This window comes from Acanthopagrus latus, chromosome 10 (genome assembly GCF_904848185.1).
Source record: "Acanthopagrus latus isolate v.2019 chromosome 10, fAcaLat1.1, whole genome shotgun sequence".
Taxonomy (NCBI): Eukaryota; Metazoa; Chordata; class Actinopteri; order Spariformes; family Sparidae; genus Acanthopagrus; species Acanthopagrus latus.
The window spans coordinates 16,341,117-16,356,338 of NC_051048.1; the positions used below are offsets into that span (position 1 = coordinate 16,341,117).

Here is a 15,222-nt window from a genome sequence, read left to right on the forward strand (position 1 = left end):
TACAATCACAATTCAAGGTCAACTTACTTATTCATTTTTTTTATACTAAGGAAAGTGGGGTGTTCTGTCAGCGTAATATATCCAATTACTACTTTCAAGGTCAAGATTAAAGTTTAATGCTTAAAAAGGACTATTACGCTCATTTCCAGTGCTATGTTTTTATTCTGGCTCTCCACTACAGTAGCTTTGCATGACACACTGTTAAAAAAAAAAAATTATTTATCTGATATTGGCTGTTGCTCATTTTCTTGCACCACCTTATCCTCAGTTTTGACAGCAACGCGATATGTGCAATGATTTTGGTGAAACTGGAAATAACTTTGCTTGTTAGTTGTTTGCTCAGTTAACCGTGTGGCAGCAAATTAGCTCAGTTAGCCATGCAGCTAGCAGTCTCTGCCTGGACTCAGAACTCGGAGCACTGGGGGAGCGCGGGAGATTGGAGTGTCGAGAGGACAAGATTTTCAGGGCGGGAACAGGAACACTTGCTAAATGCATGGCTAACTGAGCTAGTGGCGGCTAACATTACATTTAGCAGCAGTTAGTTTTGTGCCAAGTAACTATCTGTTGGTTTTCTTCATCAAAACACGATCCGGATCAGATTGATCGACATGTTGCTTCTGTAGTATAGATGGGCCAATCATATAGATGTATCGACAGAGTTGGTGGAAGGCACATCGGCATACTTTGTTTGCATGTTGTACCTGGAGCAGACAACCAATAAACCAACTGATGATGAAATGTCGTTAGGTAGAAAGTAAACAAAGATGTTGTAACGTAGTTTTCAGATTACTTTTAGATACATTTCTCTCATGAATTGAAACTTTGGTGGTGTTTAAAATGAACGTCCATCCATGACACGACGCTGACAATAGAAAATAAGAAAAGCAGAAATAGATCCAATTTGAAGTAAAAGTCTGCATGGCCATTGCTTTTTATATAAAACAATGGTGATTGAACGTATGGCAAGTTGATGCAGTCTCCGACACATACTGGTCAAAGCATTTGACGCTGTCCTCCAACTTCTTGGCAAAAATCAATTGGTATACAGGAGGTAATGGGATTTACATTTCAAGTGGAGAATCAAAAAAGTAGCGTGGGAGGTTTTTAGCCACCGTGGTTCACTAATTAAAGGAAACGGTGACACTGACAAACCTCCGCCACTCCCACCAGAACACTGAAGGTCAAAGACTTGAGCTTTTAGCACCAGAGATGGTGACAAAATAGAAGGAGCTGCAGAATAACACTCCCTGCCCCCCACCCACCCTGCCTCTGGAACAGCATATGCTGTACATCTTAATCCGCGATACCTTCAATGAGTTTGGGCAGGAAGTGCGCGGCTCCCTTCGTCTTCTTCACGCGGTTCCCTTTCATGACCTGTCCGTCTCGGTTGATGCCGATGTACCACGCCCGGCCCGACTGGGTCTGTCTGTACAGGATGGACGAGTAGGTGACGTAGTAGTTCTCGAACACGCACTCCTTAAACTTACACTCGGGCGTGAAGTGTTCCTGAAAGACACGCAGAGACAGAAAGCGCGACATCAGGTCAAAGGAGAAGAATAACACATTTGGAGCATCTGCTTTTTTTCCCCTCATCTTTCTTCTATTATTTATATATTTACTCTCGAATTCCACCGGCTCAGCTGGGAATGGGAGGAAATGGGGCCCACATTTCATCGTGACAGGGTTACAGGAGCATCTGTGGCTGCATCAACAAACTGCTTACACACACACACACACACACACAGAAACACAGCGACAGACTCATTCCAACATGTGCACACGCCTATTCGCCCACATGGACAAAGTGGTTCCAGTGGCGGGATGCCATAACTCAGCCGGTTCAGTTTACCTGTAACAAACAACAATCAACCGGATCCTTCACCTCCTCCGTGGTTTAACGAGCCCGCCATCGGCCTTCAGCTCACACACACACACACACACACACACACACAGAGTTCTGCATTAGACAATACGTCAACACTGGGGACATCCCCCTCCCTCCATCTCGCTCTCGTTACAGCTCTCACATATTCCCTTCTCCATCTCATATTCTGCCTCTCCTCCTTCTCCACCTCGCTCCCTCCATCCCTCCGTCATTTGGTAACCTTGTTGAGGAACAAACCAATTTGCAGGATTGATTTGGAGCCTTGATGTGACGGGTAAGCCGAAAAGGCCTGAATAAGGAGTTTGCGCTCTCTCGCTCTCTCTCTCATTCATTTCCCACTCACCCTCTCCTCCTCCTGCTCTCCGTCTGCTATCTCTTCCCTCACTCTCTGTGCTGTCTGCCACCTCGGGCGCAGGGCCTCAACGCCTGCCTATATCCATTGTAGCGCACATAAACAAGCTAATTACATTGACTGTATCGCCCATTCTTTAATTACACATCCATTCACTTAGGCAGCCATTCATTTCCTCACCCACCCATTAACTTAGCTCCTAATAGCACGGAGCCGAATCCGAAAGGTCTGGAGTCTCTCGGAAGGTGTAATCAGATTGCTATCATTAGCCGTGTTTGCATCTCATCTTCTGCCGCGCTCTGCATGTGTGTGTGTACGTGTGTGGGTGTGTGTGTGTGTGTGTGTGTGGATTTCCGAACTAGAGCCTGCTTTGTAAAGCCCGATCACCATCACATCTTCCATCCAAACACAGACCTGCTCAAGTTCATTAATCGATTAATTAGGTGAATCAAACTGAATCCGGCCGTATGAGCAGTGTGTGTGTGTGTGTGTGTGTGTGTGTGTGTGTGTGTGTGTGTGTGTGTGTGTGTGTGTGTGTGCTGAGGCTGCATCATTACCAATCCATGACCAACTGTGTGCAAACGAGGTCTTTTTCGATTTAGCTATTATCATCCTGGGAGACCCAAAAAACCGGGAAGCAACAGAGGGAAAGACAGAGGCTGGAGTTTTATCCCTAAAACAAACCCTGATTTACTGATTAAAGACAAAATAATAGGCATCCATTTCTACTGAACTCCAGTTAAATGTTGTCAAGATGCTCCCAAACGAGAGACGCAGTCAGACAGGTGCTGAACGGAAGGCGAGCTCTTAGTAAGGAGCCGAAATCCAAAAAACGTAGAATCCAAAATACAAAGGAGAAATACAAAAGCTAAACAAAGTACAAACCAAGGAATGCAAAGTACAAATCAAAAGGCATGGTGCAAATCAAAAGGAAAAAACACGATTGACAAAAGAGAGGAGCATACAGACTATATGCACAAGGGTTAAGGGAACACAGAAAAAGGGCGAGGAAATCACACAAAGGGAGGAAAACATGACACGGGGCAGAACTTCAAAATAAAACAGTTAAAACCATGACTAATACTTCACAGACTAACGGTTACATTGGCAGGGCCAGTTGTGCAACAGTGTAAAGTACATTCACGTCTGGTACTATATGAAATACTTATACTTCTACTCTGCGATATTCAAGTAAATATTGTACTTTTTACTTGCAAAACGTTAACTGGTGCAGCGACTACTTACTTTTACCTACATTTATAAAAAACACAGTGCACTGGTAATGGTTAAACAGCTGGTTCCCAACTGTATGCAAGGTTGATCTGAGCTCACCAGACCAAATTTTTATCCACTATGCTGAAATGGCAATGAAGTATTCAGGCTTGTTATGGCAAAAGATCCTAGTTGAAGCTCCTTTTTTAAGTCTACATAATAAATCAAAAGAATGGCTTGGTCTTTAAGAAGAAACCAATACAGTCAGGTTTCTAGAGCACAATGTAACTTCATGAAATGTTTGGTTTTGTCCTTGAGTCCAAACCTCAAACATATTCAATTTAAAAAATGATGAGGAGGACGATTTTGAATACAGAATACAGAATCTGAGTATTTCCTCATGTACTCAATTACGGTTCAAAGTAAATAAGTAACCCTTTGTGACACTTTCATGCTCCTATCTGATATCAATAGCTGCTACAATCAACTTCTAAAATCTAACACATCGGTATAAACTGAACTCCTAACAGTTAATGAGCTAGATAAAATTAGTCCCGCCTCAACATGCTGAAGCAAATGTGCCAATAAGGATAATCTAATCACAGTCTGACCATTGTGCTAGCTCATAAATGTTTGATTTGGATATTCTTTTCTGTTTGGGTGCTTTCAGTGCCTTTATTATTCACTACAGCTGGAGGTTTGACAGGAAAGGGGGGACGAAGAGCAAGAAAGCGCTGCTGCCGACGACTCCTGGTCTTGTTGCATGGCTCGTAAACGGTTTTGATATTGTAAGTACATTTTTCTATGAATACTTTAGTTTATAAAGTTATGAATAATGGACTTTTAATGTAATGCAGTACCGATAAAGTGCGGCAATGCATCACTGCATAAAATAAAGTACATGACATCACTGGAAAGAAAATCTATTTAGTTTTTAAGAGAGATATGCATATCATCATTCTTAAATGTAGAAGAAAATATATTTCTGCTTTATTTAACAAATCTGCAACTTATTTGTTTTGGAAAGGCAAGAACTGACAGGAGTGAATGTGACGGATTTGTTTCACCTTAAATTCTGTCACAGTGCTTCCCAGAAACTAAATACCAGAAAGATGTCGAAGAAGGTTCTCAGTCGTGGTAAATCGAAGCGCTGTGTCGTAGTCAACTGGACTCGTTTCAGCTTCTTGAAGACGCTTCACCTCCCATCCAAAGAGGCTTCCTCGGCTCTAACTCGCTGGAGAGGAGTTGGCAGGCTTTTAAACCCTGTGTGGGAGTGTCCTTACAGCGCCGTTAGGGACATGTGCCAGCTCCTCCGTTCAAAGACCAAATACCAGAAAACTAAATCAAAGTCTATTAGCAACACAGACTTTGCAATCCGCCCCCCTTTAGAGGTGTAGACTGCCCTTTTTTTCCTGTGTCCTCACAGTGCTCACAAATAAACAGATAGACATGACACAGAGGCTGTGAACATGCATAAGAAGATGGCTGGAGGCACCTTTCAACATATTTCAAATCTGTGTTTAGTAAGGTAAAAAGCTTGTCCTCAGAGAACCATTCATTTATGATTTCCCCTTGTAAAGTACACCTTGAATATCTGATGTGAATTAACTCAGTGTAATGCTTAGCATGGTGCTACGCTGGCTGCACCACCCAGCAGCGTCCAGCCCGCGTGAATGATTGCATGAACACTCACCTCTGCGAGAGGGGCCGGTGTAATCCAATTTTTTTTGTTTGCAGCTTTCGAAGGGAAGGTCTAAATATTTCAGTGTTTTTCTTTTTTTTTTTAATCATCATACATTTCTCCTTTTAATCATCACTGTATTGGGAATTTCAACCACCACAACTTTCCGAAATGACTTCACTTTCGTCCCCCGTCCGGAAGCCAGCCGCGCTCACTCAGTCACAGACACGCACTCAGGCGCCATCAGTGTTGCTGCTTTACGGGATAAGACACCATTAAGCAGACACATCATTCACACAGCAGACACACAGGGGAGCGCTGCACATCTGTCTGCACAGCGTTTATGCTGACCAGACTTCAGGCTGAGTTCGCCGATCACTCCCTCTTCCATCAAAACCCGAGGAAGATGGCCGGCTTCCCGCCACCTAACGAGATACTGAAGGAGTGAAGCCTCGAGAGGGAAAGTCGCCCGAGTCCAATAACCCTCATCCGCCTCATCTGGGAGGCAACTCAGACTTCATTATGGCTGCTGCAGTTCCTCTTGTGTTCACCAGGGGCTGCTGCAAACACACAAGGGCACCTGCTGCTGCTGCTGCTGCTGCTGTCTACCCTCCAAAATTAACTTGCGTCTACTTGCCACTCCATAATGCTCAGGCCTCTCCAAAGGGCCTCTTTTAGCACGCTGACGACCGCTCCAGTCGCACAGAACAGCCACAAATCCACACGAGGATTTCTCTCCAGGCTGCTTTTCACCCAGCAAACTCAGTGTTGTTTTGTGTATTTTGGGCAGAATTTGCTGAAATGCATTGCATTATGGGATTTAGGGTGCAGGGACAGATATAAACCTAATGCAGCAACAATGCAAAATGATATCCAGGGCCCTTAAAAACTGACCCTCACTTCAAATATGATGCGTAGATGAAGTTTTGACAGTTGTCAGTGTCGGTGCAGACTAATTAGGATCAACTCATTTTGATGGGATGATCAGAAAGAGAAGGATTAAGACATAGAACTACACACACTTGCTGATAACACCGATAACACACTTTTTGGCAATACACTGACTGAAATCATCTGTTACACACAGATAGTTCCACAGGAGATGCGAGGATATGTGTGTGTGTGTGTGTGTGTGTGTGTGTGTGTGTGTGTGCGCGCGTGTGTGAGGGTGTGTACATCCACTCATGCGTGTCTGCTGTTGTGACAGAGAGACATGACGGATCCCTCTTACATCAGTGGGAGGCCACCCGGCGCCAGATGACATGCATACACACACAAACGCACGTACACACACACACGCACACACCGCAACTTCAGCGGTGACGGATGGAGCGGTCGCCTCCCTCATCACTCAACTCCGCGGACAGAAGAGAAGGAGAGGGAGGGATGGAGGGAGGCGGAAAAGAGGAAGAGCGGAAGGAGTGAAAAAGAGGACAAGGGAGAGAAGTACAGTGGGATTATTCTCCAGTAATGACACGCGCTCTTGTCTCATTTCCATCCGTTGACACCTAAAGACATTATTCAGGCGCGTCCGCGGGCGCACGGCCGCCATTAACCATTTTGCCTCCCATGCGCTCAGCTGGGGAATTGATTCCATGTAAGACCTCTGTGAAAAGTCAATAGGCATTAGTCCAGAAAGGAACCCTGGCTTAGGCTTTGATTGGACGCTGCGACACAGCGACGCAACCGTGCGCGAAGAACTTAAAGCGACTTACAAGCTGCGATCGGGCAACCGCCGGTTAATCCAGGGGCTTCTAAGTCGCAGACACTTATCGACCGTGTCCCAGAGGACAAATGTATTTCACCGCCGTCGATAGGCCACATGTATGTGTTTGTGCTGGACATGATAGAGGAATACAGGAGAGGTGTCAAAGTTTCACAGCTTTCACTAAATGATCTCTGCGGTCAAACGCGGCAGAAAATACAACTGATCGATACCGGGAGGTCGGATGGCCTCGTTCAAGCAAAATGGGCCTTTGTAGGCCACTGCTAATGTTTGTGATCGATCAGATAGATAGATGTTTATGCTCATGAGATTCAGATTCGACAGCAATGGCACAATGTCAATGCTGAGTCCTGAGGCAAGTCCCAAGTCAGGACAGGAAAGTCCATGATCAAGACTGACGTGGTCAAGGTCTGTCCCAGGTCAACTTCCTGTGCTTCAAGTCCGAGGACCTGGATGGTAAATGGACTGGATACAGTGCTAATTACATTCACATCCTCCTGCGCACAATAATTCATACAGTGACGGCAGAGGGAGCGAACCTGCTCAGTGGAAAGAAATGCAGCATCCTTTATCCAAAGCAGTCCACAAGATTCTGCAACCAGCCATTCACACATACTGCATACTCACGGCCTGTTCTGCCTCCAGAGCCACAGTCGCCCCTGAACCCTGATGCACCCCTCACCAAAAGCAACGTCATTATCCTTATTTGAACCAGAGTTATTGGTTGAGAAAGGACTTGTCGTTAACATTTTCAAATAAAGTTCACTTTCAAAAACACCAGGTGTGTCATTGTATTTGTACACAGTGGTGGAATGTAGCCAAGTGCATTTACTCAAGAACTGTACTCGAGTATAATATTGAGGTACAAGTGCTTTATTTGAGTATCTCCAGTTCACGCTACTTTTATTCCACAAAATTCTAGAGAAAAAAATTCTTCTTGCTTCCCTACATTTACCTGTTGACTTAGAGGTTAACAGACTTTACACAAAAAATACAATTAACTCTTAAGATATGATGATGTCATGTTAATGTACAGTATCTACCAATCTAATATTATCTGAAATGATTAAATTAGGCTCACCTCAACCAACTAGAACAGTAAGATGAGACTACCTTTTTTTTTGCAAAAGCACCCTCCAAAGTTGTGTCTTGTGACTGACTCTGTAAGGACACTCCCACACAGGGTTTAAAATCCTGCAACTCCCTTCCAGGTGGTTTGAACTGAAGAAGCCTATTGGATGAGCGGTGAAACAAGTCCAGTTGTCTTCAAATTAAACCAATTATCAGATTAAAATGCTATTTTCACCTTCATGCATCAGTCCAAGTAATACAACATATGTAAGTAATATAACATATGATCATAGTCACTTATGTTGTGAGTAATGTTTTGATAGATGTCAAAAATTCACTTGTAATGGAGTATTTTCACAGTATACTAGTGATGCTTTGACTCAAGCATGCTATTGGGGTATCAGAACTTCAAGACCTTCAATTTCACTTTTAATTTAGAGGTAAATATTGTGCTTATTACTCCAGCACAATGATTAACTCCTTTGGAAATAAATAAGATCTAGACTAAAAACTATAATAAGCAAAATAAAATAAAAAAAATAGTATGATGCATTGATATGAATGCGTCAACCCAACAGTATGAAATCCACCCCAACCGACTAAAGTGCAAAATATGGGGCCTCCAGATGTGGATGCTGGCCATGAAGCAGCAACATCTGGCAAAAAATGCCCATAAAAATGAATATTATGTACATGTTAATGCATCAGTGATGGTGGAACAATACAACATAATACATAAAGTACAACAACTGTGGGGACAGTGTAATTTGATGCATTATGAGTACTTTTAAATTACATTCCGCTGACCTTTCACCTGTGATGGAGTACCTTAACAGTATATTATGCTCCGACTTGAGGAAGTGGGTGCATGTTGCCATCTGTTTTGTTAAGCACAGCATGGTCTGCACATCTTAATGTGATTCCTCCGGTGTCATCTTCCTGTCCGCCTGCCTGCACCTTGCTTACTTTTGCCTCCAGCCAAGACAGAAAGTGAATATTAACTTGGGATTTAATGTCACTGCTGAAAACTGCACGTTTCATATTTACACGCTCCTAAAGGGAATTTCCTGCTGCCCTTTGTTGCACGTGGGTGAGAGTCATGTCACGATAAAGGTCGCGAGGTCAGGTTCGCTTCGCAAGTCCGAGTCGGTCAGTCGGCCGTCTGTCAGACCTCCCGCCTGCCCCGTCTCTGCGCCGACCCTCCCGTCTCTTCATCTCACAATCCAATAAAAAGAGACAGCGCCGTTAAAATATCCTGCGGGGGAAAGAAAAAGCGTAAAGGGATGGCTCGGGTTATAAAAATATATTGGATTGATCATGAATTGAGAGCTGTTTTCTTTCATGCGAGAAGCACCGGCTGCGACGGGTGTTTTGTGGGCAGAGGTAGTTCTTGGCGACACGACACGGGAAACCGGCTTTAACGGCCGAACGGAGAGTTTTGTGCCTGATGCAATTATAGGTAAGGAACTGTCCATCATAATTCACTTCACTGCAATGAGTCAGCGCCATTTGATGTTGCGAGTGATACTTTGTACTAAATCGCCGGCTAATGAAGCTTTGACGAAACATTTTAATCGGAACGTGAAGCCGTGGGGATACAAGTATTTTGGCTGAGGATGAACCACACAGTGAAATAAAGTAGGGCGTTTTTTTTTTTTTGGTCCCCCGAATGCTGAACGCTGAAATATTTACCCGCAGATGCAACTCTTGTCAGAAGGATAAGAATCAGCACTAACAGCACACAGAGCAAGGTTAGCCTTACAGGAGCCTTATTTACCAGCAAAGCTGATTATTATCTGAGCAAATGAGCAAGGGGGGAAAAAAAAAAAAAAACACAAAAAAAACAAGCTTAATTGAGGACAAACAGCTGAGGAAGCATCACAGGAGCTTGCAGAATAATTGTCTAAAGATAGGAGTAATTATCATTTATTAATTTTATGCACAACATGTAGCCCCGCTGGCACTCTCCGTAGTGTTATCATCAGCACTGCTCTTTCAGAGGCTCCGCAGAAACCATCACTCAGCATTTAGGGGGAGAAAACTTGCACAGAAAAAAGAAACAAAAAAAAAAAAAAAACAACTTTGATTTCCAAGGCAGCACTGTGTTCTCAGGTGAGTAAGGCAGCCAGCTCTTAGAGTATTACGTCCACGAGCATTAAGTGAAAAATAACCTCCGAAGCGCCCTCCAGTCCGACATTAGCGCCAGCTAACAGTTTGTTCGCCTGAGTTTTTGAGGGGAGCACTTCTTTTTCTGGTTGACTTGCGCAACAACTGGTAAGCACTGCTGTTAAGGAAACGTTCGCGGGAAAATGAAATGCTTCACTCTGAGAGGGACAATGTGTCTTGTTCACCGTGGCTGCGCTTGAGTCTGCTGGATCACTGTCGGCTGCAAAAAATCATATTCAGGCTCATTTTAAAGGCCCCATGCAAAGTTTTTGTTTGTTAATTTGGTCAACTTGAAATCATATCATATGTGTAATTTGTGTTTAGAATAATGACGGATGTAAACAAACCCCGTCAACTCATGACAGACATTCAGTATTTGGTTCTCTGGCAGCTAATCCCTCCCCTAATCTTCAGGTCTTGTGAACTGGAAATAGCCCTTCCCACTCCCACTCCATCACAGAGTGTGACTCGGTTTGTACTGCTGTCACACTCACAGGTGAATACAGCACCCTTCATTAAGTCCAAAGGCAGAGGCAAGCTCCAACAAGAACTATTTGTTCCTTTTCTTAACCATTGTCGCTTATCAGCATTTTTCGGAAAGGGGCGTTTCTGATTGTAAACAGCCGTTCGTTTTTTACCCCGTTGTTCATTAGTCCATGTATATTTACAACAGCAACATGAAGATGTCTACCAGGGTTTATTTGATCTTACAGCAACACTATGTGACTTTTAAAGGTACTGACACTTTGGGTGGATGGCTCAGGCACAACTCCAACCCAAAGCATCAGTTTATGATGACAGTGGGATGAAACACAACAACTCAACACTGCCTCTTCCCCAGAATGTAACAAAACGGTTCCTTAAATAAAACGTACCAATTAGGCTGTAGGTAACATACTGGGCATCACAGTTGGATTTTTAACCCGTTTCCACTGCAGGCTAGTTGGTTTTGAGTAGCGCTCAATGTGACAGATACGCAAATGGAGTAGAAGTGGGTGGAGGAAAGAGGAAGCAGGGGGTGTATGAGTCATAAAACCAAAACAATGGGCTGATAGACGCTAAAATGCTCTGTAGAATGCAAATTCTACTTGGTTGGGTATCTTACAATCATCTTTCCCTGTTCACTTGCAAAGTCTTATGACCCACTGTTAACATTAGTTCTGATTACATCAGCTTTACAATGCCTGGAATTACAGATTTCTTTTTTTTTAGTATTTCTTTTTTTTTTTTTAACTATAGATGGTGAGATATTATATGATTGACAGCTCGAGAGCAGCTACCAAATGACGCTTAAGGTCAGCTTGTTCTATCAACTTCTGCTTCCAATGTCAAGAATGGACGTCAAAGAAGCGGATAGTTAACAAGAGTGTTGATGATAAGCAGAAATAGGCTATGTTGCTAATTGTAAATGTGCAATATGTAGGTAACTGCCAGAATTTGAAGGTAGCTCCAAAACAACGGGGGCAAGATAGCCACGAACTGTTGCTTTAAACACAGCTTGCTGCAGCCATCTTTGGCATTGATGGCCAGCTGCTGTTAGCAAGTAACTCAATTAGCAATGGAGGATCTATTAGAAAACAGCTGTCTGAAGCTACAAACCGTCATCTTTTGCAGTACAAAGTGGTGTTTGGAGATAGGACTGGCCCGGGGCTAGCAGGTGAGCATCTGCCACACGATACATAGATGTCCTTGACATATCTTACGTACTGACCCTTTAAAAACAAGACATGATGTAAGGTTCTAAGTTTGACAAGTAAGACAGCGGTCATTTCTGAATGATCTGACAGCCCAGGTCACCGCGACCCAGACGGACCGCACAACAGCCTCGCCGCCGACTTCAAAAGTCTTTTTTCCCCGTCTGATCGCCACCTCTCGGCCCGCCCTGCGCCCCCCCGTGCACTCTCATGGGTGTCTGTGAGTTGCTGACCGACAGAGAGGAGAACAAAGTTTTGGGCACGCCCTGAGGAGCGCTGGAGCCTGACCAGGGCCGATGCGCTCATAGCATCCAGAACACACAAACACACACACACACTCACACACACAAACAGACAAGCAGGAGAAAAAACATCCCTAAAGCATATATGCAAGCCGACATGTTCCTGATAACTGAGCGCAGAAAAGGACGGATAAAAATGACACACGCATGAAACAGCCCTTTGACACAAACACACGGGCAGACAAATGAGCGGAGATGAAAAAGCAGACGCGCACACACACTCACGCTGTAGTGAGAACAGCTGGAGAGGGTGCAGGCGGGTGCACAAGGGGGAAGAAGCAGGGAGGGAGGGAGGGAGGGAGGGATGTCCTCTGCCTCTCACCTTGACTGCCAGACCCTCGCTGTGCGTTTGGGGATTTTCCAAAAGGGAACCAGAGGTAACCTGCCTTCCCTCCACACTGCATTTTTCATCTCTCCTTCCCTGCTCCTCCCTCGTCTTCCCTTCCTCCACCTTTCCGTTTCCCCTCCTCTCAGTTTTGTCTTCCCTCCATCCCTCACATTTCCTTCCGTCTCCTTCCTCAAGGCCACGTGTGTCTGCCCCCCTCCTGCTGCCACATCAGAGGCAGGTGTGTTTGTGTGCGCGTGTGTGCGGTGAATTTGCGCGTGTGTGACAAGTGGGGGGGTCGATCAGAGTGCGAGAAAGGAAGGAGAGCAGAGGAAAGGAAACAAGAGTGCTGACTCAAAGAAAAAGAGACAAGCGGTTTCTGATTCGATGGGCGGGTGAGGAAGGTCAGAGGAGAGGAGCTGGAGGCGAGAGGAGGTGTGTGTGCGTGCGTGTGTGTGTGCGTGCGTGTGTGTGTGTGTGCATGTGTCTGCAGGCAGCTCGGTCCTCTCAGGTCATACTGTAAGAAGACTTTGTTGAAAGATTTGCTGAGGGAACTGACTAATTGCCAGTTTGCCACCTGTCAGGTGTGTGTGTGTGTGTGTGTGTGTGTGTGTGTGTGTGTGTGTGTGTGTGTGTGTGTGTGTGCATGTGTGTGTGTTTGTGTGTGTGGCCAAGGACTACTTTTATCCCACCGCATGCTTACACTGTCTACACCTAAGGCATGTAATCTCAGTATATGAGGCAGCACTTGTGGGTATTGCAGACAGGTGATGAAAATAAAATTATTTATGGCCTCGCGGACGACTGTTGTGAGGTTCAGTTATTATTATGGCGCCGACAGACAGTGAGATTCCAGCAATCTCAGAAGTTTATTGTAAGCTGCACTGTGCTGCGTGGATCTGATGTATTTGGATACAGAGCCAAGGTTGATGTATGTAGACCAATGATGCCGATGCTGTATTCCTATTGGTTGGCTAGTGGACTTGGTCACAGCACTAGTCACACAGTGAGATCATACATTTCTGACAGTACCAGAATTTTGTCCCGGGCCATCTTTGGTCTCAACACAGTCCGCATAATTGAACCTCACCCACAGTAAGACACAGAACCACCATTTTTTAAAGCCACGTCACCATGTTTCTTCACGTTGGGTCATGTTTTGTCGGGAAAGCCCATAATGACAGTAATGACACTATGATAACTGATGTCAGGTTCTAACTTTTGGCCATGTTGCCAAAAGTTACTTTTACTCCTTACTCCTAATTATCGATCCTTAAATTCCAATTTGATGAGTTTTACAGGAACATTATGTCACTTTTTCACCTCAGAATAACAGCTTCAGAATCATATTGATGGTATAGTTAATTGTCATAGGGTGAATTGGTGTCTATCAATTGTTTTGGGAGTAGGATCACAACATTACATCCACATTTACTTCAAGATACTATTTCTTAAAGGCACGACATTCATCTGACCTGACGAGATGTGCATGTAGCAAGCACCTCTATTACGTCTGACAAGTGTTTACAACAGTTGTTTAACTCCGAGAAACTGTTGGCGGTGCCAAATTGCACAAAATGCCAATTTCTACATAACGTTTCCCCTCTTTTATTTTCACCTTTTCATTGACTCATAGAGGATGTTTAAAAACTGAACTCCTGAAGCACCTTGCGCAGCTTCTGACCGCTCGTGGTAGGCTGTGTTTGATGTGTATACGCACAGAAGCACATGACTCATGCATTACACATTCCTGCTGACAGGGGTAATGTCCGGACTGAGAGTATCAGAGCCCTGAAACATGAAAACGCACTGCTGGACCGTGTCAGCTGGAGGGCAGTGACGTCCGCATGCAAACCGGTCACCGTACTGCACTGAGAAATGCAGCAACATGGCAATGAAGAAGACGAAATATTCCTAAAATGTGAAGATGAAGGGAATGCAGACACTGACATACTTGTTAGGCATCAAGCATACACACAATGTGTTTTGATGGGGGTATGACAAAATTGAATTTTTTCTATGTGGGGCATACTACTGTGCTGAGGCGCTCTCCAAGGTGCTGATCCTGCTGCAGGAAGCAGCGAGGGGAGCTCTCCTGAGTGCTGCCTCTCATTCCCCCCCCCCACAGAGCCGGAGCACTCGGCTAACTTACCGTGTCATACCATTAACGACACGTGACTTCAGAGTTTCGGCTCACTTTCACGGCTCTCACGCAGCGGGCGGCTGTTCTCCGCATCAAATTACGGCCTGCGTTCATCGGATGGACGCCAGCGGGATACGCCAATGAGCAAATATATCAACTCTGACTTTTTGACTCTGGGATGTCTGTGTTATTTTAGACTGATTTAAAAGTGTGAATTGGAAGAAGAAGAAGTAAAGTAAACGAGTCGCTTTCTGTTTTGCGTATCAGTAAGCAAAGAACAAGATGTCGGTTGTGTCTGTTCTCGTAAGTTTCCGGGAAAGTTTAAGAGAGCATCCCCTGAAAAAAAAAAAAAAACAACTTATCCGAGTCTATTCCTGCATGAATCCAGTGACCTACTCTTCACAAGAGCTCTGCAGGAAAACCAGTGGACTAAATATCTTGACGATACCATGCTGTATGCGCACACTCTCCCTCTCACACACACACTTCTTCTCTGCCGGTCTCCACAGAGGAAGGACTCGCTCACCGTTATAGAACGCGGCGATGATGATGGATGTTGCTGACTCTCTGCATCGCCCAAGACCATCGACCCCATAGAGCTGGATTTGTAAGACAGCGCAAATTCCCTCATATAAAGAGAATCATTTACAGTAAAAAAAAGCTTG

At 44.6% G+C, this 15,222-nt stretch overlaps 1 protein-coding gene across 5 annotated transcripts in view; it reads right to left on the reverse strand.

Moving 5' to 3' along the window:
• Nucleotides 1-15,222, reverse strand: part of fgf11a (fibroblast growth factor 11a) — a 144,485-nt gene that overhangs the window by 6,907 nt on the left and 122,356 nt on the right. For all 5 annotated transcript variants that reach the window (XM_037112246.1, XM_037112247.1, XM_037112250.1 and 2 more), the window contains one exon: nt 1,308-1,506. In XM_037112246.1, coding sequence (XP_036968141.1) covers nt 1,308-1,506 — 199 coding nt within the window. The remainder of the gene's footprint in view (nt 1-1,307; nt 1,507-15,222) is intronic.